The 26,113-nt window shown below is 36.0% G+C and overlaps 1 protein-coding gene and 2 long non-coding RNA genes across 6 annotated transcripts in view; 1 reads left to right on the plus strand and 2 right to left on the minus strand.

The window, feature by feature from the left end:
- Positions 1-24,336, plus strand: part of atp7b (ATPase copper transporting beta) — a 44,335-nt gene extending 19,999 nt beyond the window's left edge. For all 4 annotated transcript variants that reach the window (XM_087256710.1, XM_087256708.1, XM_087256707.1 and 1 more), the window contains exons 10-21: positions 2,964-3,091; positions 3,455-3,609; positions 5,635-5,769; positions 5,859-6,053; positions 9,565-9,747; positions 11,615-11,834; positions 13,609-13,746; positions 13,989-14,131; positions 18,947-19,150; positions 19,246-19,363; positions 19,441-19,543; positions 21,363-24,336. In XM_087256710.1, the coding sequence (XP_087112836.1) occupies positions 2,964-3,091; positions 3,455-3,609; positions 5,635-5,769; positions 5,859-6,053; positions 9,565-9,747; positions 11,615-11,834; positions 13,609-13,746; positions 13,989-14,131; positions 18,947-19,150; positions 19,246-19,363; positions 19,441-19,543; positions 21,363-21,594 (1,954 nt within the window). In that variant the 3' untranslated portion in view covers positions 21,595-24,336. The remainder of the gene's footprint in view (positions 1-2,963; positions 3,092-3,454; positions 3,610-5,634; positions 5,770-5,858; positions 6,054-9,564; positions 9,748-11,614; positions 11,835-13,608; positions 13,747-13,988; positions 14,132-18,946; positions 19,151-19,245; positions 19,364-19,440; positions 19,544-21,362) is intronic.
- Positions 1-26,113, minus strand: part of LOC147843375 (uncharacterized) — a 704,457-nt gene that overhangs the window by 297,146 nt on the left and 381,198 nt on the right. The window lies entirely within an intron of this gene.
- On the minus strand, positions 16,902-21,258 carry LOC147843380 (uncharacterized). The gene is made up of 3 exons (XR_015493352.1): positions 20,782-21,258; positions 19,777-20,541; positions 16,902-19,682 (listed from the first exon to the last, which is right to left on the minus strand). It is a non-coding gene; the product is annotated as an uncharacterized LOC147843380 (long non-coding RNA).

Genomic DNA, 26,113 nt, shown 5'->3' on the forward strand with positions numbered 1-26,113 from the left:
TAGGATGAGCCCCTAAGACGTTAATAAATAAAACAGAGTACTTTACATCATAACAAACAAACAACTAACAAAACAAGCAAACAAACTATTAAATCGAACTAATTAAATCAAAGACTGAAGATTAGATACTTAAGGAGTGATCTGTTCTAGCAGGGGTCAGTATCTCTTTTTGACATAATGTCATTTTTAAATATTTTGATATCAACCTTTTCATTTAAATGGATAAAATGTAGTGTTGTCAAAATGAACACCTTTACTCTTGTGATTAAAGTTTGCCTCTTTAAAAAGGCCATCCTCTAAAGACATGCCAGAAAAACCCCAACGCACAAAATGATTGACAGACGGAGCGTTTCTGACAAAAATAAGCTCTGCTGCTACCATTCTTTTTCAGAGAGAGCTATGGTTTTCCACGACACTTTTATCAATAGCTGTGTTTCTATCTACAAGTTTAAAGTTCATTTTAGGATATTCCATTGACAAAAATACCAAGATGTGCAAAAAAATATTTTTACAAAAAAAAGTTTACAAAATAATAAATGAATGCGTTCAATTGAGGCTGATAAAAGGATTTTGTGTATAGGCACTAATAGAAACACATTTAAGCAATAAATTCAGAATAAGATCTCCCCCAAAATTGTGCAGTTTTATTATTATTATTATTACTATTATTATAGGATATTTAAATATGTTTAGGATGAAACATTATTATTATAAGTACAAAACGGTAAACACAGAATGCATAAACAGCAATAGAACAGAAATGGGAACAACAGGAATGTAAAGAACAATGACAATCAGAATTATATTGGTACTATTTAAATCATATTATTTAGCATTTATATTAATAATAATAAAAGCAATAATAGTAAATAAAAATAATCAATAATAGTATGATAGTAAATAAAAGTATAATAATAGAATAACAGTAAATAAAAGTAAAAAAATAATGAAAGAAAGAAATAATTAAATAATAAATGCGTATACTTAAAAGTATACTTATTATTACAATGATAAGAAATAAGTAAATATGTAAATAAATAAATAATGAATTGTTTATAAATAAATTATAAATATATTTATAAAAATAATTAATTAAAGTAAATAATAATATAACACAACACAACATAACCAAATAAATTCAGAATAAGATCCCCTTGTAATTATGTCTTACATGACTGTGCCTACAAAATCAAGATAACATGACAGCAGCTCTTATTGCATGTCTACCAATCTGAGACACAACACATTTACTCTGGAGGAAAAAGAGCTTTAGTGGTTAACACACAATGGTGCTATATGAAATCAGGGAAATGCTGATAGCACTGAAAGCCTAGATTAGTTTTCACCACATTTCTAAACATAATAGTTTTAATAACTCATTTCTAACTGATTTATTTGATTTATTTATTTATTTGACACTACATACTATTTTACTAGAATTTTTTAAAGATACTAATATTCAGCTTAGTGACATTTAAAGGCTTAACTTGGTTAATTAGGCAAGTTAGGGTATTTGGGCAAATCATTGTATAACATTTGTTTTGTAGAGAATTGAAAAAAATGCTTAAGGGGGCTAATAATTTTGTTTTGGCATTTTAGGTTATGGCATAAAAAAGGTTATGGTTATTTGATAAAAAAGTTTGAGGGTAAATTAAATTAGTTTTGACAGAATAATGAAGTGCACAGATACATCGTTTATGACAAAGCACTACTATATACACTACCTGACAAAAGTCTTGTCATCTATCCCAGTTGAAAGAGCAGCAAATAATTCTAGTTGCTCAGTTGAAAAAGTGGCAGAAGGTACATATTGCCGATGAATCATGTGTTGAACTGCATCCCAATCATCACAAATACTGCAGAAGACCTGTTGGAATCAGCATGGACCCAAGATTTTCACAGAGATCAGTCAAGTTTGGTGAGGGAAAATCATGGTTTGGGGTTACATTCCTGCAGAGTGGATGGCAACATCAACAGCCTGAGGTATCAAGATTTTTCTGCTGCCCATTACATTACAAACCACAGGAGAGTGTAAATTCTTCAGCAGGATATCGCTCCTTCTCATACTTCAGCCTCCACATCAAAGTTCCTGAAAGCAAAGAAGGTCAAGGTGCTCCAGGATTGGACAGCCCAATCACCAGACATGAACATTATTGAGCATGTCTGGGGTAAGATGAAGGAGCATTGAACATGAATCCAAAGAATCTTGAAGAACTCTGGGAGTCCTGCAAGAACGCTTTCTCTGCCATTCCAGATGACTTTATTAATAAGTTATTTGATTCATTGCAGAGATGTATGGATGCAGTCCTTCAAGATCATAGGAGTCATACACAAGATTAATTCTTCCACTGCACCATGACTTTATATTCTATACTGTACATCATTTCTGTTAAGTGACAAGACTTTTGTCTAAGCAAAGTCAGACTCTAGTGTCCTAATTAAATAATTAAAAATCAAGGCATGATCATATTTTATTTTGGTAAAATAAGCGTAATATAAAGGCCTTTGGCTTTCATATTAGCCACTTCGGATACCAAATGATCAACTAGAAGTCACGTTAGTATTTGTTGTTCCTAAAACTTGGATAGGTGACAAGACTTTTGTCAGGTAGTGTACAAAATAAGGAGAGTGTAAGATGGCCAGGGTGTGGGACATTTTGGACATTTTTTGGACATTTTGCATGGCCTCTAAATTAAAAAAAGAAAGAAGAGTAAATTTTGATTTCATGACAAATTTAAAGTGCATGTACGTGATATAATATTAACATAAATTTCTCATCTATAAGAAATTGTTCAGAGGGCCATAAATCCACTAAAAGAGTGTGAGATGGCGATTGAACCGAGAAGCTCTCTGACTTTGACCTCTGGAAGAGAGTTGAGCTCTCAGAGGAGCAGGATTGAGCATCTGCACTAGATGGCAGTGAGTGATGCGTATGCTGTGATGTGTTTTCTGTCATGTGTCAGAGAGGAGCAGGTGTCTGTGGATCTGGTGCAGAGGGGTGATGTGGTGAAGGTGGCACCCGGGGGAAAGTTCCCTGTCGACGGGAAGGTCATTGAAGGCACGTCTATGGCAGACGAGTCTCTGATCACAGGTAAGACTTTAACTCTTGAGTTTGAGTGTTTTTGGATGCTAAATTTGTTATGGTACATAGTAGATTTTCTCAGTGATTTACCTTAAAAAGGAGCAAAAAGTAAATCCCAAATGACATTAATTTAAAGAGGTAATTGAAAATTGAAATGATAATTGAAAAACTCTTGTCATTCTAATTCCCTGAGACCTGCGGTCTTCTTCACAACACAAATTAAGATATTTTAGATGAAATCCAAGAGCTCCCTCATCCTCCATAGACAGCTCAAAGTTCAGAAAAGGAGCCAAAAACATTGTCAGAACATTCTATGTGTCTTCAGTGGTTCAACTGTAAACATACAAAATCTTACATTATTTGTCATTTCAGGAGAGCCGATGCCGGTGATTAAGAAAGCAGGCAGTTGTGTGATCGCAGGCTCGATTAATGCTCATGGAGCTCTGCTGGTGGAAGCCACACATGTCGGATCAGAGACCACACTCAGCCAGATCGTCAAACTAGTGGAAGAGGCCCAGACATCAAAGGTAATGCATAACACACACACACACACACACACACACAAACACACACACACACACACACACACACACAAACACACACACACACACACACACACACACATATAGCCGCAGGAATGCAGACCTCTACACTATACCTTTAATAGGTTCTGTGGGACCAGCCAGTTTTTAAAATAAATTTCCGAATAAAACACGGTAGCAGTCGGGAACTCTGGTGTAATTTGAACGGGAGTGGGCAGCCTATCTATAGTAGTCCCGAGAGAAAGATTGAGCGCTCCCAAGAAAGAGAGAGAGCGCATCCGCTGTCAGGTCGGGTAGAAAACAGGGCGGATCGGACAGCAGGTGAACAAAGACTGAATATACAGCGGGAGCAGTCGGTACGGAATAAAACCTGACGGGAGCAGGATTAAAATTTCAGCAGATCTGTAGTATAGTGTAGAGTCTGGTAAACATGTTTTATACATTAATATCAGATCAGAAATAGTCAACGATTGGCTTGAGAATTGTTTGTTCTTTCTATAATACTTGTGCCAAATCAATACCTTAAAAGATCCACAAATGGACGACATTAAATAACAACTTTTTAAAAACTAATCCTAAATTCATTCATTCATTTTCTTTTCGGCTTAGTTCCTTTAATTATCCAGGGTCGCCACAGCGGAATGAACCACCAACTTATCCAGCATGTTTTTACGTAGCGGATGCCCTTCCAGCCGCAACCCATCTCTGGGAAACATCCACACACATTCATTCACACTGATACGCTAAGGAAAATTTTGCTTACCCAATTCACCTGTAACGCATGTCTTTGGACTGTGGGGGAAACCGGAGCACCCGGAGGAAACCCACGCAAATGCAGGGAGAACATGCAAACTCCACACAGAAATGTCAACTGACCCAGCCGAGGCTCGAACCAGCGACCTTCTTGCTGTGAGGCGACAGCATTACTTACTGCACCACTGCGTCGCTCCTAATCCTAAATATTACTAATAAATGAAAAGTTTTAAGACGGCATAAATCTAAAAATATAAGTAAATATAAAACACAACTAATTTACATAGCAAATTCACTTGACTTGTTTTGGGGATAGTTTTAATGGCCATCAGGCTACTTTTGATTGGCCATTGGGCTTCTTTTGTTGTGAAAAGCTGGAAGTCCTGAATGTAACTTAACTAAAATAACTTAACATAAAAATTGTGTTAATAATAACAGGAAAATAGTATGTATTATTGATATGTTACAAATCAGCATCCAATTTCTGTTATTCTTTTCCAGAATTATGACCCTTATTGCCCAACTTACTTACTTCCTACCCTACTGTGGGATTGTTTAAAATGGTGGAGTTTGACTAGAAACATTACATTTTAAACAGAAAAGTTCTCAGTCTGACATTATATTTTAAAGGTCTAAATTAACGTTTTTCATATGTTAGTATCAGTTTTTTGGTTTTAAGGATATCTATAGACTAGCATGCTCAAAAACAGTGACAAAATTCACATTTAGGAGATTTAAACATCCAAATCTTGCAGTTTGTCAACGGATCAATGATTTCTTTATGTCACCTCATCTTTTGACCAATTAAATGCTCTCTAGTATCTGACAAACCCCGCCCCTTTAAGGATGCTTCTCATTTGATTTCATCTGATGCACTTGATCTCAACCCCTCTCTTACTGGCAAAGCTGCAATTAGAAACAAAACACTAATGGCTATATTTTAAAAAGGGGAGGGGCTACTCTATGCCCAGTTGAGATTACGTTAAGCATAGAAGAAACTGCACATTTTAAAGCATGTCACGGGACCTTTAGGATCATATATAATTGTTTATAGAGGTATAGTGTAGAATCTGTTGCTCATGTAAATAGATTTTTTATTTATGTCTATATCATCATTGGCAATCATTTAAGTTGAACATGTCATTTTCATGTTTAAAAGTGTGTGCGGCGGTTAGGATTTCTCTTTTTAGGTGAACTAACCCTTTAATGTTTCTGATTTGCCATCCCCAGTCATTAATTGTCCTCTTCTATTGATAGGCACCCATTCAACAGTTAGCAGACAAACTGAGTGGCTACTTTGTTCCCTTCATAGTGGTGATCTCTATCCTAACAGTGACAGCATGGCTCATCATTGGCTTTCTGGACTTTGACGTTGTGTCAAAAAATTTCCCTGTGAGTTACGGCAACTTATTGTGTCTAAATATTCTTCATTTCACTGGTGTGTGTTAAAAATGCTTCTTATCTGTGTGTGATTTCTACAGGGTTACAACCAAAACATCTCGCGAACAGAGGTGATCGTTCGCTTTGCCTTCCAGGCCTCCATCACCGTTTTGTCCATTGCCTGCCCCTGTTCACTGGGTCTGGCCACCCCGACTGCTGTGATGGTGGGCACAGGGGTGGGGGCACAGAACGGCATCCTCATAAAGGGAGGAGAACCCCTGGAAATGGCCCACAAGGCAATGCTCATTGAATTCCTTCTGAGTCTGTTTATTAAAGGGGTAGTTCACCCAAAATTGCCAGTTTACTCTAAACTTATAAATGTTTCTACTTCTGTTGAACACAAAGGAAGATATTTTGAAGAATGTTGAGAAATAAGCATCAATAGTAGGAACAAAATAAACTAATAAAGTCAATGGCTGTTTTTTTCCCCAAACATTTTTTGTAATTTTGTGTTCAATAGAAGAAACTCAAATGTGTTTGGAACAAGTGAAGGACGAGTAAATGATGACAGAATTTTCATTTTAGGGTGAACTATTTGTAATATGGAAACAGTTTGAATTTTGCTGGATTTTATATTGTCCACTGTTTATACACAACTGTAGTGTTACTAAGATTTTTACAGTTACATTTTTTAAAGAAAATGTAAAGAACAGGATGCTTTAAACTGATTTAGGGTAACTTTCAAAACAGTACATTATTTGAAATTAATATATTTTCAAGTGAGCGGGCGACACGGCTGGGTCAGTTGGCTTTTCTCTATGTGGAGTTTGGATGTTCTCCCCGTGTTTGCGTGGGTTTCTTCTGGATACTGCAGTTTCTCTCACAGTCCAAAGACATACGGTATAGTTGAATTGAATAAATTAAATTGGCTTTAGCGTATGTGTGTGAATGAGTGTGTTTGAATGTTTCCTAGTGATGGGTTGCAGCTGAAAGGGCATCCACTGCGTAAAACAAATACTGAGCCAAGGTTCGAACCAGCTACCCAGCGACCTTCTTGCTGTGAGGCGACAGCACTACCTACTGCGCCACTGCCTTGCCCCAATATATGTGATTATTTACATAATTCCTTTGCAATATTAGCCATTTTTATCAAATCATTACGACGAATATCATATCATGACTTTTTAGCTTTTTTCTTTAAACTGATGAAATTCCTCAAAAAAAAAAAAAAATCATTTAGAATATTTTAAATAACTAAAACCAAATATAGCTAAATAACAAAAACAAATTTCATGCATGTATATTTTTATTGTCAGACATTTTTACGTAATACCGTTAATAATAATTTTTACGTATTGCCGGCAGCTAGCTCTCTGCAACTCTCACATGGTCGCCCACTGAAGCTAAGCAGGGCTGCACCTGGTCAGTACCTGGATGGAAGACCACATGGGAAAGCTAGATTGCTGCAGGAAGTGGTGTTAGTGAGGGCAATAGGAGGTGTTTAACCTGTGCTCTGCAAGGGTGCTTTCACACCTACACTTTTGTTTGGGAACGTGTCTCGTTTGCCCAGTTAGCGCGGTTCGATTGGCATATGTGAACAGCGCAATCGCACTCTGTTCCGCGCCAAAGTAATCGCTCCGAGATCGCTTGAGTGAGGTGGTCTCGGCTCGATTGAAACGAACCCTGGAGCGGTTCGATTGCAGTGAGAAAGCGATCCGATCCGAGCGCGGTTATATCACAGTGTTTTATGGATATGTAATAGGCTTACGGCTACATGAAGAGAGAATTATGAGTAGGGCGGGAAGTTTCGCGAGTCTCCGGATGCCCGCAAACGAGTGATGATCTCCCGGTAATCTCGCGTCTCTCTCCCAGTCCTCAAATAGGCATTGTCGCGCACCCTTCTCACCCCTCCCCACCGTGTCTCTCAAACACGTCACGCGCGTGCACCCTGTCAATCACCACCAAACCACCACCTCCTGACAGCTGAGCGGGACGCTGCAAAATAAACCCTGACACTCTGACCAATGTAAGGAGAGTTTACTCGCACGTGACTTGTTTTAGCTCTTTTGGTCTGATTAGAAACTTTGCATTGTGAAAGCGAACCGCTCCAAGAGCAAAGAGCAACAATGTAACAATTTTAATCTCTGTTTCGGAACAACTGAATCGATTCACAGGTGTGAAAGCACCCCTAACGCCCCAGTATAGTGTAGGGAACTCTATACTGCTCAGTGAGCCCCGTCTTTCGGATGAGATGTTAAACCAAGGTCCTTACTTTCTGTGATTGTTAAAAATCCCAGGATGTCCTTCAAAAAGTGCCTCTGTCCATCATGGCCTCCTAACCATCCCCACATAGCATAATTGGCTTCATCACTCTGTCTCCTCTCCCCCAATTAGCTGGTGCACTCTCTGATACAGTATTCACCTTATTCTCAGCTGTCGAGCGGGCGCTGCCATTTGAATCTTTTTGTCTCGCGACTTCCGGTCACATTCACTTCCATTCATTTTTTGACGTTAACAACTGCTCGTTACGCTGCTTGATGTTGCAATTTAATATTTTCTTATTATATTATGCTAATTGGTCTGTGTAGTCATGCAAACATTTGTTTGTAGAGCAAGTAGTTTGGCCATTTTCTGCCGTTTATTATTCCTAGTCATTTCTCCCATAGGTGACTGAATCGGAAGTTCTAAGACAATCGCAAAAACAGGCGCACTTTCGCGTTTTAGAATAAGGTCAATAGCTGCTGTCTGGTCATCCAGGTGGATGCTGCACACTGGTGGTAAATGAGGAGACTCCCCCCATTGTGTAAAGTGCTTTGAGCATCTAGAAAAGCACAATATAAATGTAGAGAATTATCATTATTACTATTTTTAGTTTGCTAGTTTTAATAAAACACAATGTACTGAGTAATTTAATAATTAATATAAATAATTCTTGTTAATTTCTAAAGCTGTATCTGCTCTAGCAACAACTGCAATGACTGGTGCATCATGTTGCAGCCAAACTGCAATCAATAACAGCCCTTTTTTGAGGCTTCTGATTAGCCAACATGACTTTATGGTTAGCAGTATATCGCCACCTGTTGATTTGGGATGCTCTTGACAGCGATTCATTGGGTGTTTTTTTGTGTTTTCATGTTTACGAAGATTATTTAAGCCATGCAAGTGTGGATAAGTTATTAAATTTATTTAACTCTGATTACAAATTTATTTATGTGCGTGTAGCATGGCCTGAAATGTTCTTATTAGGAGTCAATTTCACCAAAGCTCCGCCCCTAAAACACCCAATGTGTTCTGATTGGCTAGCTGACCAAGTGTGTTACATTTCATACACAATGGTAATTCAAAATGCTGTACATTCATTTATTCATTCATTCATTCATTCAATCATTTTCCCTCAGCTTATTCCCTTTATCCATCAGGGGTTGCCACAGTGGAAGGAACCGGCAACTTATCCAGCATATGTTTTACGCAGCGCATGCCCTTCCAGCTGCAACCTAGTACTGAGAAACACCCATATACACTCATTCACACGCACACACTCACACACTATGGCAACCTTGCTGTGAGGCGACAGTGCTAACCACTGAGTGTTGCCCCAGTGCTGTACATAAACAAGAATTAAAGAAAGAAGTATAAGAAATAAAAACAAAGAATAAACATGATTAAAACAGTTTAAAATGTGTTTTAAATGATTGAAAAAGAAAAGAAAGAATCATTGTTTAATCATTGGTCATTCTGAACAGTTGTTTTCTGAATAAATGAGAAGAGACTGTTATACTGTGCCTGTGTTTTCTGCTGCTCCTGCAGGTTGGAGCTGTTATGTTTGATAAGACGGGCACCATCACTAATGGTGTGCCGCAGGTGACCCGCGTGCTGGTGTTGTGGGACCGAGCGAGGCTTCCTCTGCGGACGGTTCTGGCAGTGGTGGGCACCGCTGAGGCCAGCAGTGAGCACCCGCTGGGCATGGCTGTCGCAAAGCACTGCAAAGAGGTTTGAGAAATAACCAGCAGAATCAACACACTTTCAAACTTTTTTTTAAATAGTTGTAATTATACGTTTAATTGTATTTACATATGTTATGACATGAATCTATAATGTATTAAAATTAAGTGTCATACAATTGAAAATCATGATTTAGCGACTATCATTATTATGAAATAAGTTATTTTAAATTTGAGTTATGTTTGGATAGTTGTATTTATGTAATTTAAATAGGCCATAAATATGTATGTTTTAAATTCTACATCATTTAATACAAATAATTATAATATAAAATAAAAATATTTGAATAAATACAATATATTTTCTTTCAAAAATATCTTATACTACTGAAAAATCATGATTAGTCATTAGAATTTTAACCATTATCATGTAATGAAAATATTTCATTTGAGTTTTTTGGGATAATGTTTCATTTATTTGATTTATATCAGTCCTAAATATGTATTTTAGAAATTCTACAGCATGAGATAAAAAGTAAATATTAAATATACATAGGCTCATTCTGAAAACCTAGCCCTATATACATTTCTGGAGATCGCAAATTATGTAGCCAGAGCTATGTGTGACTGCATTTCATCTTTAAAATGAATGCTACGGGGCGGTATGATGCTGTTCCTTTTCCTGCTCATCAGCTGACTGTTTACCTCCATATAGACAGCTTTGCTACCTTTACGAGTTTGTCCAGTTAGCTCACTGTGTACATCGGCGGACTTGAGACATAGAGAGGATTTAATCGCAATGACAGGTTTCTAGTCTGGCGAATGTGGTAAAAATCATGTGAGGACTTTTTTTTTCTGCATTGCTTTTTAAAACACTTCAAAAACTGCAAAAAAAAAAAAAAAAGTATCTCTTGGGACGTGTTTGGCGCTCTCCAGAAATGTATATAGGGGTACGTTTTCAGAATGAGACTGTATATTTTTAACCCCTATTATGTATTAATACAATAAAATGTTATTTTTTGGGAGGTAAAATGTAACATATTTTTTTTTATTGTAAAAAAAAAACTAAATGTGTTCTTGTGGCTTTTATTTTTTAAAAGGTAATATTTGTTGTAATTATTTTAATAATTAAAATATGATATTTTCTAAAAAAGAAAAAAATCATCTTATATATCTGACTATTTTGTAAATTAGTTGGTGTATTTTTTCATTTTTATAAAATAAAAACATTTTCAATAATTAATTTATTTTTATATAAAAGCTCTAAATAGGTATTTTTTTTATTTAAAAACTGTGTGTCAATAAATCTCGCCACAACTAGATACTGAAAGTAAATGTGCACTTGCTGAGAAAGTATTTTGATCTAATATCTAAAATAAAACTTCAAAATTGTTACCACAAAATCAGAAGGAACGCAAAATTTATAACAGAGTTGTTTTTAACTCCATTAGTTTTTTGTACTTTTATGGAGCAGGTGGGATTTCTAGTTAAAAAGTGTCAAAATGTCAACTCATTTACCATCACTAATGTAACAGACTTGATTCCTTATACTGTATACTCATGATTAGCTTTCACCAAATAATTCAAACTGTCACCAGACACCAGTAAGAATTTCTTTAAACAAACAGTTTTTCTTACAGTTTTGAAATGCAAAAATGCAACTCTTATATTACTACAATTATAGAATCACCCATATACAGTAGACAACATTCAAGCTGAATCATTAACATTTTAAGACAAGAAAGGGTGATGTTCAATAGTTTTAGGATGACTTTGATGAAAGGTGATGATCCACTTTAAAAGTTGACTATTGTAAACAAACGTCTCAGAAACTTGATGGAAGCCTGTTTCCCATCCAACCATCTGTTTGAATAGATAAATGAAGTGCTGTTGAGTGTAAATGTGTCTCCCTGTAGGAGTTGGGAGCAGAGACTCTGGGCTTCTGCCACGACTTCCAGGCTGTTCCCGGCTGTGGAATCAGCTGTAAAGTGTCCAGCGTTGAGGATCTGCTGCAGAACAGCCCAAAGACACAAGAAACAAAAGCATCCGCTGTGAAACAAACACCACTCCTCGTCACCCTCCAAGGAGTCACAACAGATGAGAGCAGCCTGGTGGCAGACACCGATTCAGGGTCAGGTAAGGGAAACGTGAGTCTGAGTATGTGTTTTAGTGCCTCCTAGTGTGAGATTTAGGTATTATTCTGTCATTTTTCAGAATTTTTTTCTTTTAAAGTGCCAATTGCTAAGCATTTTGTCCTCACATATAATGTTTGTGACCATGGACCACAAAATCTGTCATAAGTGTCCACTTTTGAAAACTTGGAAAGATTTATACAGTATCTGAAAACAGAATAAATCATTCAATTGATGTGGACCAGTGGTGGAAAGAGTACTGAAAAATCATACTCAAGTAAAAGTACCATTACTTGCCTAAAAATGTAGTGCAAGTAGAGTAAAAGTATCTGTTGTAAATATTACTCAAAGTATGAGTAAAAAGTATCCCTTTTAAAAGTACTCAAGAGTAGTGAGTAGTGAGTATTACGTTTTTAAAAGCTGATGCGTTTACATGTAATTTGTGCATGTGTGTAAACGTAACATTCTGTAGTGCATCGAGTTATTGCCCAGCAGGCACACAACATTATAAGACATTAACATTAGGTTTGATTGTCTAGCCAGCGTCTAAGGACAACGTTATTTGTTCAAAAACAACATCAATTGACGTTGATATTAGGTTGACTTTCGGTTGTGTAAGTGACCGAAATCCAATGTCGAGCAAACATCTAACATCATTTTGGCATCACATGCTGACACTTCCATGATATTCATGGAAAAACAAAATGAAACATCCCCACGACACTGGGATGCAACTTCATATTGACATCATGTTGAATCTTGTGCCTGCTGGGTGTTTAAGGCCATTTCGATCATCATACAGTAAACATCTGTCATCTTCTCATCAGTGACATGCTGCTAAACAGTCTCTGGGTCAATGCATGTAAAGATTTTGGACATCTTATGCACTTTTAATGCTTCTAAACAGTTTTCTGCAATTATAAAGCGCACATGTTTTAAGGTAGGGTTGGGTATCGTTTGGGGTTATTTCAATATCGGTGCTAAATCGATACATTTAAAATGGTACCGGTGCCAAAACGGTGCCTGAACCGATACTTTTTAGCGACAAAATTATTTGACAAAAAAGAAAATGTTTTAATCATAAGAATTAAACAATTTAATTATATATTTATAATAAGCTTAAAGTAAACATCAATTCATAAATTATATATTTGAATTGCATTAATATATTTGTTTTGATCAACCCTATTTTGAGGTAGTTCATTATGAGGCGACATACCTTCTATTTGTGATTTGATTGGACAGGAATCACAGGACTGATTTTTCTAAACCCCATAGACAAGAAAAAATAAAGTAGTGACTGAAGGTTGAAGAAAAGTAATGGAGTAAAAGTACTGATTACTGCACTAAAAATGTACTCAAAGGAAAGTAAAAGTACACATTTATAAAACTACTTACTAAATTACAATTCCTGAGAAAAACTACTCAATTACAGTAATTTGAGTATTTGTAATTAGTTACTTTACACCACTGATGTGGACTCAGGATAGGATAATATTTGATGCACTCAAAAAATTGGCGATGTAGAGCCTCATTGGTTAACACTGTTGCCTCACAGTTGCCTCATAATTAAGTTTGTATAAACAATTCTGTATAATGATAATAATAAAGTAGTATTCATAATTTAGCTGAAGTTTATATAGTATAAGCATAGATGCTTTATGTTGTGAATGTCAAATCATCTCTACGTAGCATTTATTTCAATGCAAGGACAATGCTGATTCAATGTAATATTCCCTTGAGTGAATTCTTTCATGTGATGCGTTTGTGTTTTCCAGACAGTCCCTCATACTCTGTGCTGATCGGGAACAGACAGTGGATGCTGAGGAACGGGCTGGAGGTCACAGCTGATGTGGATAATGCTATGAGCAGCCATGAGACTAAAGGACAGACGGCCATACTTGTGGCCATTGATGGTACTGTCCCAGTTCATAAATGATATTTTGTTTTAATTTATGTGAAGCCTTTAAAAAGATACATATTATACAAAAAAAAATGTTTGTGAAAAAATGTATTATAATAAGGTTGTCTCAATGTTTTCCCTGTGATGTACAAGTATAATGTCTAACTTTGTTGTTTTCTCTGAGGTATTTATTAAGATCACTGATTTTCTTGTGTCATTTCTGTCTCTCTCTTGCTCTCTGTGTGTGTTTCTCAGGTGTGTTGTGTGCTATGATAGCTGTGGCGGATACAGTGAAGGCAGAGTCGGCTCTGGCTGTTCACACTCTGAGCAGTATGGGAATAGAAGTCTACATGATCACAGGAGACAACAGACGCACTGCCCGCGCCATCGCCACACAGGTGAACAAGCATACACTTTCATTTGAGCTTTTTATGTCCAGTAAAAGACCAAGGCTCATTGGAAATGTTTGACCAGTCCGTTTCATGCAAAACCTGAAATATGTTGGCATGTCCACAAGAGGGCGTGTTGCCGTATGCGAATAGTGTGGTTCCAGAGCTTTAAGAGTTCTTTTTGTGTTGTAAACAGACATTTATGAGGCCCTTAGCCAGCCTAATAAAAGGGGTGGCTCTTTTTCTCTCATAAAGTAGACCTTTTTGCAGATATTCAAGGTTCAAATACTGCATTTTAGTGACATTTTAAGCACTAATTTGTGCTGGATTAGCTTGTTGGATAGTGATCATTACCACACTTTTTAATGCAACAAAAATTCATTCATTCATTCATTTTCTTGTCGGCTTAGTCCCTTTATTAATCCGGGGTCGCCACAGCGGAATGAACTGCCAACTTATCCAGCACTATTTACGCAGCGGATGCCCTTCCAGCTGCAACCCATCTCTGGGAAACATCCTCACACACACACACAGACACTCATACACTACGGACAATTTAGCTAACCCAATTCACCTGTACTGCTTTTCTTTGGACTGTGGGGGAAACCGGAGCACCCGGAGGAAACCCACGCAAACGCAGGGAGAACATGCAAACTCCACACAGAAATGTCAACTCAGCTGAGGCTCAAACCAGAGACCCAGCGACCTTCTTGCTGTGAGGCGACACAACTACTTCTGCGCCACTGCATCGCCCTGCAACAAAAATAGTTCCAACATTTTTGTCAAATGCTTATCATACTAGCTGTGTCTCATTTTAGAGGCTGTATCCTCCTAAGGATGCAGACTTCAAAGGTGAGTTCTTCGAAGTACACACAGGCTGAACTGAGTATTTTGAAATGAGACGATCTAGCCTACAGAGAACAGATCTCGTCACCTAGCAATCGTAACAGCTGCTGTTGATAAGCGCTAATAAAAATTGTAATGACTTTTTTCAGAGTGATCTTAAAACTTATTTTAAGCGATCTGAAGGCAAAAAAGGTTTATAAAAGCTGTTAATATACTTCCTTTGATCCATTCATGTACACATACACATGTAAACTGTCTTTAAATCACTCTTTTTTTGAGACATGTCATACTCTTTTTGTTTTATAACATGTGTTTACATTCAATCATTCATTTTCTTGTCGTCTTAGTCCCTTTATTAATGCGGGGTCGCCACAGCGGAATGAACTGCCAATTTATCCAGCAAGTTTTTACGCAGCGGATGCCCTTCCAGCTGCAACCCATCTCTGGGAAACATCACACACACACACACACACACACACACACACACACACACACACACACACACACACACACACACACACACACACACACACACTCATACACTATGGACAATTTAGCCTACCCAATTCACCTGTACCACATATATTTGGACTGTGGGGGAAACCGGAGCACCCGGAGGAAACCCACGCAAAGGCAGGGAGAACATGCAAACTTCACACAGAAACGCCAACTGAGCTGAGGCTTGAACTAGCGACCCAGCGACCTTCTTGCTGTGAGGTGACAGCACTACCTCCACTGCTTTGCCCATGTGTTTACATATCCACAAAAAATAAACCTAATTCATACATTTAATCCGGAGTTTTCTTTTAAAAGCGTCTTGCTGTTATCAGCGCACAATTAATCTTGGGAAGTTCTAGCCTGCGAAGGATCTACTGGTTGTGTCCTTCATTACCTGGGAAACGAAAGACACATTTGAAGGCTGCTTTTAAAGGAGCTTTCAAATTTTTTTGAAATGAGGCAGCCTTCGTCGCGCTGCGATGATGCAGCACACTTAAAAGTATCTTACGGAGAATGCAGCCTGTGAATTGAGACACAGCTTCTATTTTTTGTTTACAAAATTTTTTACAAATGTTATTTTCAAATGTGCATTTAAACTGTAAGTTATTACAGTTTCATATACAATGTAATGAGATTAGAGTTTTAGAAATATATAATTTATAATTAAAAAAATTAATAAAAATGCTAATTTATTTTCTATCATCCATCATAAAAAACAAATATAAAAACATTTGTGAATCTGTTAAAACTTGTTTTAAATTAAAAACTGCAGCCTATACGCAAATAACAAATTGACCAGCTCTTTTCCTCAGTCAGAATTTGTCCATTTAAGTAATAAAAGCCTTCTTTTATTGGTTGTTTTATGGGTTATTCTACTTAAAGCCTTCTTCTATTGGTTATTTTCACAATTGATTATGGCATACTGTCAAAAATGGGACAAATGAGCTCATATAGGGGGCAATTTCTGAACTTTGTCAGAAGGGGGTTGGGCTCTCCCGAACCACCCAAGCCCCTCCTTTCTACAGGCCTGTGTATATATATATATATATATATATATATATATATATATATATATATATATATATATATATATATATATATATAATTTTAAATTAATACAGTTAATTATTTTGATGCATTTAAACAAGTTTTATTAAACTTTTATATCCATAAAAGTTTTAAATTCTTAAGAGTTTAGTCACCAAACATTTTAGGAAAAGAATGATAACACATTAAAAATTAAAGTAGTTATTGCTAAAAACATTACAAACTATAAAATAATACTTTTAATAATAATAATATTATTAATAATTACTATTATTATGTATAACATTTGCACTATGACATATATATATATATATATATATATATATATATATATATATATATATATATATATATATATATATATATATATATATATATTTTTTTTTTTAAATGTTTCTTTTGATTATTCCTGTTTCCCCGATATATTCATTTGATTGTACTAATTTTTTGACCGTGATCTTAACTTTTCTTTTGTTAGAAAAGTTTTGGCTGTGGTACTCACTAATCTAATCTACATACACAAATATACTACAGTAAAGCATCCTATAGAAAATATTGATTTAAAAGAGAGATCAGTGAGGGGTGTCCCCATTTATGCTGAACACTATAATATATATTGATCTAAAATTGTAAGTGATTATACAGAAATAAAATAAAATGTCACAAGCTGACGTAATGCAGAATTCTGAATTATAATTAGGGTGTGAGGCTATATGGCACAAAGTCTCCTTCAAAGCAGGTGATTCACTATATAACACTCATTTTACTAACTTTTTTCAAACTTTGATGCCTCGATCATAGATTTGAGGTTTCATACAGGTCTCACTATATACTGAATTTACTGTAAATAAGCTGTGGTCTAATCACACAGGTCTAACATACTGATGCTCGTGCATTTTTTCCCACAACTATTTAAATTCACCCACAGAACTAACATTATATGAACTTTTTGCTTGCTTTTAACAAACATTTATGTGTATTTGACTTAAAGAGAACGAGGAAAGTTTAATGCTTGTGTAATTTGCTGTCTGACAGTTCTGTTATGTCTGTGCACTTTGTGTCTGTAACTGCAGAAAACAGTACATCAGGAGTTTAAACTGACATACTAAAATTAATACAGATGTTTGATTTGGGTTTGCAAGGGTAACTGAGACATAGCTTGTAAATGCACACTGGCTGAATAAGGAGCCGGGAGCAGCAGCTCATTTGCATTTAAAGAGACACACGAGCAGTGTGCTTTGCACCCATCCTAAAAATGTTTTTTTCAGCATGATATAATAAATGATCGTTGACATACTTTGACCTAAACTTCATGGATATATTCTAGGTACACCTGAAAGGTCAATTATGTCTTGACAGAATAAATAATACATACCTGTCAACATTGGTATGTGAAAATAAGGGATATGCCCACCATATTAAGGGATTCCCCCAATCCCCTTTAAAAAATCCCCAAACTACAAAACATGTTCATTTGAAGCTGTTTCATTGTAAATAAACAGTTAAATGGTCAGTAATAAGTTTTGTTATTATTATTATTATTTACAAAAGAAAAAATAAATAGTATACATTAGCAGCAAATAAATTAGCTAACAGTTCAGCTTATTAAAATGAAAAGCTATTATAATGAAATAAAATCAAATCTCATTAGCCGTTTCTTCACTGTATAACGTACACATTCTGATTAAAGGGCAAGGAATGAATGATTTATTTAGATATTTTTCATTTGATTACATCAAATAACAGGCGTCACTTTAAAATTGCACACATCTAACATTGAAATGAAAGCATTCGACTGCTTTCCTAACCGTTTATGCTCATTTAGGACGAAATTACTTGTGTTTGAAAAAAAAAAAAAAATCTCACCAAGATCAACATCTTTAGATATTAATATCATTAATTATTTGTATATGTCTGTTTAAATATGCACCCAAAACCCAGACTTTTGCTCTGCTTCAAATCATGAGTACAGAATCTATCTGGGAAACAGTGTCTGTTTATCAATATGGAGCGCGTCAGCTGACATTTGTAATGAAAAGGAAGGGAATCGCGCCGTTTTTATTTTTATTTCAAAGTGTTTTCGTGCCTAAACAAAGCGAAAGCACAGAACTGACTCACATATAAGAGCAAGGGGCGGCCCCTTGCGGTTGGGTGGTATGGGTTGCGTATAGGGAGGCTCGACTCTTTAATGTTTATTTGCCACCCTTCAGACAAAGACTAAAAATACGGGAGAAATACGGGAAAATACCTTTACGGGATCATAGCGGGATAGAACTGTAAAATACGGGAGAATCCCGGGAAAAACGGGAGGGATGACAGGTATGCTATTATAAATTCTAAATAAATTCTTTGAATAACCTGAAAATTTTCATCTGTTTTGCATTTTGGGCTAGTAGAGTTTTACTAAAGTATTTACACTGTTACTTTATACAGGTGGGCATCAGGAAGGTGTTTGCTGAAGTCTTGCCCTCTCATAAAGTGGCGAAGGTTCAGGAGTTGCAGGAAAGAGGTCTGAAAGTGGCAATGGTGGGTGACGGGGTCAATGACTCGCCCGCTCTTGCCCATGCTGATCTGGGCATCGCCATAGGAACAGGCACAGATGTTGCCATTGAGGCAGCAGATATTGTGCTTATACGGGTTAGTCGTTTTCGTCATCAGAAACTGAAAATGTGCTCCAGTATGATAACAGAAAAAATTGAAACGTTGAGTTTGTTTGATGTTTTTGGATGCAGAATGATTTGCTGGATGTGGTGGCCAGTATTGAGCTGTCTAAAAAGACAGTCCAAAGAATCCGGATTAATTTTGTGTTCGCTCTCATTTACAACTTGCTTGGCATCCCTTTTGCGGCAGGTAAACAGAAGCATGTCTTGTGTTAGAGTATGCCCTTTGAGCAGTGTAACAGATGAATGTGCTTTATCGATGTTCAGGTGTGTTCATGCCTCTGGGGCTGGTGCTGCAGCCGTGGATGGGCTCTGCTGCGATGGCAGCTTCATCAGTCTCTGTGGTGCTGTCTTCTCTACTGCTGCGACTGTGAGTGCACTACATTGTATTCTACACTAAACTACACTACACTACACTACACTATACTAAACAACACTACTACACTAAGCAACACTACACTACAGTGAACAAAACTACACTACACTAAACTACACTGAACAACACTACACTACACTTAACATCACTACACTACAGTAAACATCACTACACTACAGTAAACATCACTACACTACAGTAAACAACACTACACTAAGCAACACTACACTACACTGAACAACACTACACTACAGTAAACATCACTACACTACAGTAAACATCACTACACTACAGTAAACAACACTACACTACAGTAAACAACACTACACTACAGTAAACAACACTACACTAAACAACACTACACTAAGCAACACTACAGTAAACAACACTACACTACACTAAACAACACTACACTACACTAAACAACACTACATTACACTGAACACTACTACACTACACTTAACAACACTACACTACACTGAACACTACTACACTACACTAAACAACACTACACTACACTGAACAACAATACACTACACTAAACAACACTACACTACACTGAACAACAATACACTACACTAAACAACACTACACTGAACACTACTACACTACACTAAACAACACTACACTACACTGAACAACAATACACTACACTAAACAACACTACACTGAACACTACTACACTACACTGAACACTACTACACTACACTAAACAACACTACACTACACTAAACAACAATACACTACACTAAACAACACTACACTACACTGATCAACACTACACTACACTAAACACTACATTACACTAAACACTACACTGAACAACACTACACTACACTAAGCAACACTACACTGAACAACACTACACTACACTGAACAACACTACACTAAGCAACCCTACACTAAAGTGAACAACACTAAACTACACTAAGCAATACTACACTGAACAACACTACACTACACTGAACAACACTACACTACACTGAACAACACTACACTAAACAACACTACACTATACTAAACAACACTACACTTTATTAAACAACACTACAATACACTACAATAAACTACACTGCACTATAAAAAACACTAAACACTACATTACACCGAACAACACTACACTACACTGAACAACACTATACTACACTAAGCAACATTACACTAACCAACACTACACTATACTAAACAAGACTACAGTAAACTGCACTGCACTATAATACAGTAAACAACACTACACTACACTGAACAACACTACACTAAACAACACTACACTATACTAAACAACACTACACTTTATTAAACAACACTACAATACACTACAATAAACTACACTGCACTATAAAAAACACTAAACACTACATTACACCGAACAACACTACACTACACTGAACAACACTATACTACACTAAGCAACATTACACTAACCAACACTACACTATACTAAACAAGACTACAGTAAACTGCACTGCACTATAATACAGTAAACAACACTACACTACACTGAACAACACTACACTACACTAAGCAACACTACACTATACTAAACAAGACTAAACTAGACTACAGTAAACTACACTGCACTAAAATACACTAAACAACACAACACTGAACAACACTACACCAAACAATACTACACTAATTTACAATAAACTGCACTTGACTATAATACACTAAATACTACACTACACTAAACAACGCTACACTAGACTACAGTAAACCACACTGCATTAGACTGAAGAGTGCTACACTAGAGTAAAATACACTACACTATACTATGCTAAAGACTACACTAAACAACACAAATATCTTTCAGTTTCAAGAAGACGTCAGTAGAAGAGTACGAGTCCAGAGCTCAGAGTCATAAGCTCAGCCTGAGCCCGTCACAGGTCAGCACGCATGTAGGACTGGAGAGCCGGCGCTGCAGCCCTCTTTCAGACAGAAAGAGGCGGAGCCGATCAGCCTCAGGCTCCTCCTCCTTCATATCAGGCTCCTTCCACCCATCCACAACACAACCATACAACACCTCAGGAAGGAGCATTGTGTAGTGCACACAGCCGTGAGAAGATTTTAGATAAGCTTATTTTTTGTGTTATATTTTTTGTGTTATGATATTTTCCTCCTTGTCCTCTATGATAATTGAAAAAAACTGAAGTGCATATTTTACAATATTTTAATATTTTGCTTTTTAGTTTAGTGATTGTTTTACAATGTTTTAGCATTAAAGTCAAATAATCATAATACAAAAGTAAATATTTTTATTTGTCCTTGTAACTGTGCCTAGAATGCCTCGACATAAATCAGGCCCAGATGTGAGCAGAAATATTTGATATGTAAATATATTGTACAATTAATCTATATATATGCATTTTTAATATCATTTTACAAAAATAAGTTTTTGGGAATTGTTTGCTGAAATTACTCCTTTAGGCTTTGTTTACAGACAGAATCTAGATATTTCAGTAGAAATCCATGCAAATTAGAATTTCACGTTATTTTCAAGCAGATTTGAAGATGGTTGCCAATTTTAACCTTTGTTTGCTGTCTATTTGACTCAGCATTGCATATCAAACTTTTCATTTTGTGCTATAAAGGTGTTTTTTTTTTTTCTTTAAAGGGTCACGAAACCCTGGAGTACTTTTTTTTTTTTTTTGAGATTTTAACAGATTTGTGTGTGTTAGACATCAGTTAAGACAATGTAAGCACCTGTCAGCTGTAATTGTGGGAAAAACTGGATAATTTTGAGCTTTTGTCTGCTAATTTCAGCTTCCGGGTTTAAAATGATTTTTGGGGCGGGATCAAAATCGGCGACGTAGCGCAAAACTGCAAGTGGAATGTTGCGTTGATTTCTCATTATTATTCATAACTGAGTTTTCTTATCCTATGAGAAGAGTCTGAAGGCAATGGCAAGGCAGACCTGCCAGTGCCAAGCTGTGAGATCCTATGTTGACCCACGGCACACAGTATTTAGCTGTTCATGTAGGGTCGTATGTGTTTGTTTCCATGATCCAAGGGGTTTGGTTTCATGTTTTTCCCTGCGATGCTGTCAGGGCCGATACAGCAAAGCTGTTTGTGTGCAGCAAGCATTTTTGTCTGGAGAGCAGTATGAGAATTGGAGAATGGCGGACGTTTTATCAGTCGAGTTGGTTCACATTTAAACACATCGCCATGCTGCTGTGTTCCCCTAAATCCTCTAGATTACCAACAGCAGGGCTAATGGTTGGAATAGACAGGGCAAGAGACCTGCTGCACTAAGTCTGCATTCAGACCCGGGGATTGAGAGAGAAGTCCTTATTTATAGTGTCTATATGAACATGATTATCTTTATAATGATATAACAAAATGTGGTTGTGTATATATGAAATTACGAATAACAAAGTAGCAGGGCATTACATTACTGTTTATTTCTTTGCATTTTAACTTTGTTAACTATAAAATTATGGGTGGCCATTACAGTTTGTGATTCATTTTGTGAGCTAACTGACAACGGTTGTTCCCTCCCCTCCTTCTCCCCTGCTGGCCACGCCCACTCCTGCCCTTTGTTCGAGGACCTCCAAGCTCATTATGATGCATCTTTTGATAAAATTCTGAGGTAGACCTGAACCGAAAGTGGGGGGTTTCATGGCCCTTTAAAGAGATTGTTCACCCAAAAATGAAAATCTGCTGTTAATATACTAATTCTCAGGTCATCCAAGAACATTAAAGACTTTTAACTACAACAGTGGTCTTTGAAGACTTATAAAATGCAAGGTAAAGCATTAGTTCATCCAAACTGGTAATTTCTATTATTGCTTGCCTTTATTTTGTTTATATTCTGACAACAAACGAATGAAGTCTGAGAGCTTCCTCAACCTCCATAGACAGCAACAGTTTTGACTCATTCAGTTCAGAAAAGAAACCAAAAACATTGTCAAAATATTACATACAACTTCACTGTCCCGTTTGTAATATTAAGATGTAAAACAGCAATTCTGTGCAAGAAAACAAACATCACTTGCAATATTATTACCTTTAGATAGCAAAATATCACTAGGTGAACTACCCATTTATACTTTTGTTATACATCTGGCAGAATCTAGAAGCCAGTGTACAAAAATAGATGCAGCAAGCGGACGAACATTAGTCGAATTCTGAACACAAGTTCATACAGCAGAGTCTACAGTAGTTCAGATTATTTCAAATTCATCTCCCTCACTTCTCTTAGAATGGATATCTTGTCGAAGATTCATCTTTCCTGGCCAACACGGGTCAGTAATGTTGAGCATATTACCTGGTAACACAACCTAAAGGCACAATATGTAAGATTTGTTTCATTAAACCATCTAATAACCACTAGAACAGTATTACTGTATATATTATGTACTTGCATTACCTCAAATGTTGAAAAATGTTTAAATCCAGAGAAATAAGCATTTGTAACTAGTGACATTAACCGTATGCTAATGATATCACATACACTCAATGGATTGGTTTTATAGAAAAGAGAAAACACCAAAAACAACCTTTGTTTATGGGGATGGGGGCAAGTCAGTGCACTCACTCTGATCCCCTGGGCTCTGCATTGGTTGGGGAAATTCCAAATGGAAACAAAACAAAAGATTACAGTTGGCTTAAGCAGGGTGTCCACAGAGTCTTAAAAAGTATTAAAAGTTGATCAATCAATCTAGAGAAATTTAAGGCCCTTAAAAAGTCTTAAATGCTATTTTGCAAGGTATTTAATTTTATATAATTTTTGATTATGCAACATATGGGTGTACGCTAGTTTGTCTGAATTAAATCTGTAAATATGAGGATGATGTGGTTTATGAAATTAATGAAATCTTGCTAGATTCGACATCATGCTGCTTTGTTTACTGCGGTTACCAAGGCAACACCATTATTTCTGCAGTTCTATAGGCACCAACCTGATGAATTAGCTAGATTTAATAGATTTTTATTCAGTGTATGAATAACGTTTTAGTTTTGGATTAGTTTCTTACATTAATATTTAGTAAATATATATACTGTAAGGTAAAATATTGCCAATGTTTCCGGTTGAAAAGTGGTTATAAGGTCTTAAAATGTATGGAAAGAGTAGGCCCACACGGGATCTGCACGCACAGAATTCCGCAGATTTTTTTCCCCATCATTGACTGTTTATTTACTAGTGTAAATGTGAGTAAATTTCTATTTGTTCAGTTTTTCAATTAATTTCAGTACTATAATTGACTAATATGAAAATGTTCATATGGTTTATTTACAACACAGTTTGTAAAGTAATAATTTCTGTCTTTTAGTAGATAAATTACATGAGAGACTTGCTTTTTTTTTTTTTTTTTACCAAAAAAAAGTGGATCTAATTGTATTTGTATTGTAAACGATAAATAAAAGTTAAAAATGTATTACCTCTTAGTTAATAAATTAAGGTTTTAGTTATGATACTCCCAAAATAATTCAGCATAAATCCACAGACTTTTACCAAACTTCTGTGCAGAAATAGCAAAAAATGTCCACAGATTCCATCTGGGCCTAGGAAAGAGTCTTAAAAGGTATTGAATTTCACTCTCTGATTCCTGTTTATCTGTTAAGATTGGCAATGAAAATTTGGGACATGGCAACCTGCAGAACCTGGGAAGTTAAAAAACAAAACAAAACAACAACAACCTTTGTTTGTGGTGAATACGCACCATTTAGTGGACAAAAACACAAACTGTGCCTTTACTTATGAAGAAAAAAAAAGAGATTTTGATATGATTAACAAATGAAAGTGTGCAACCAATAAGTAGCGCACATAGCATAAAAAGTGTATATGTTTATTAATTGTACAGTTAGCAGTGTAAAACGAGCCTGTCCATGAGAATTCAGATACAAAATAAAGTGCATGGTCCCAGCATCCCCTTATACAGTATGTGCTATATATATATATATATATATATATATATATATATATATATATATATATATATATATATATATATATATATATATATATGTCATTTATGTTATATCATAACAATACAAGACAGTTATCATACCAAACCTGCTTCATTCATTCATCCATCCATCAGCAGTACACAATCAAATGGTTCGATATACAGCAATGCAGCACAATCACTCGACATGGCTGTCAAAAATACAAAGTACATATTATTTTAAAAGTGAAGAGTTGATATTTTTGGCCCGGTGATATTGCAGTAGATACATTGTATGCTTGGCGGGTTGAAGCATAGCCAGGTTGCTTTAAAGTGAAACATAAGTGTGTTATGAACAAATTATACAGTAACTTTCATATCTATTTCATTTAAAGGGCAAAAAAGAAGTTCAAAAAAAGTTAATATTTTGATCAAAGCAAGTAAAGTAATATAAAAATATATGTTATAACAATAAAAATAAACATTTTTAGTAAATATTAAAATAAATGTCAACTTTAAGAAAAAGGAAATATGTGCAATGCATGCAAAATGAAAGTGTATGTGTGTTTATGCTATCTGTTTTGCATGTTTCTATTGTAACACAAACAAAAGTAAAATAATGTTCCTATCTAATGTTTTGAAACTGAGCTCTACTGCTATCCAAAGGCTTTGGCTA

This window comes from Danio rerio, chromosome 6 (genome assembly GCF_052040795.2).
Source record: "Danio rerio strain M-AB ecotype USA chromosome 6, GRCz13ab, whole genome shotgun sequence".
Classification (NCBI taxonomy): domain Eukaryota; kingdom Metazoa; phylum Chordata; class Actinopteri; order Cypriniformes; family Danionidae; genus Danio; species Danio rerio.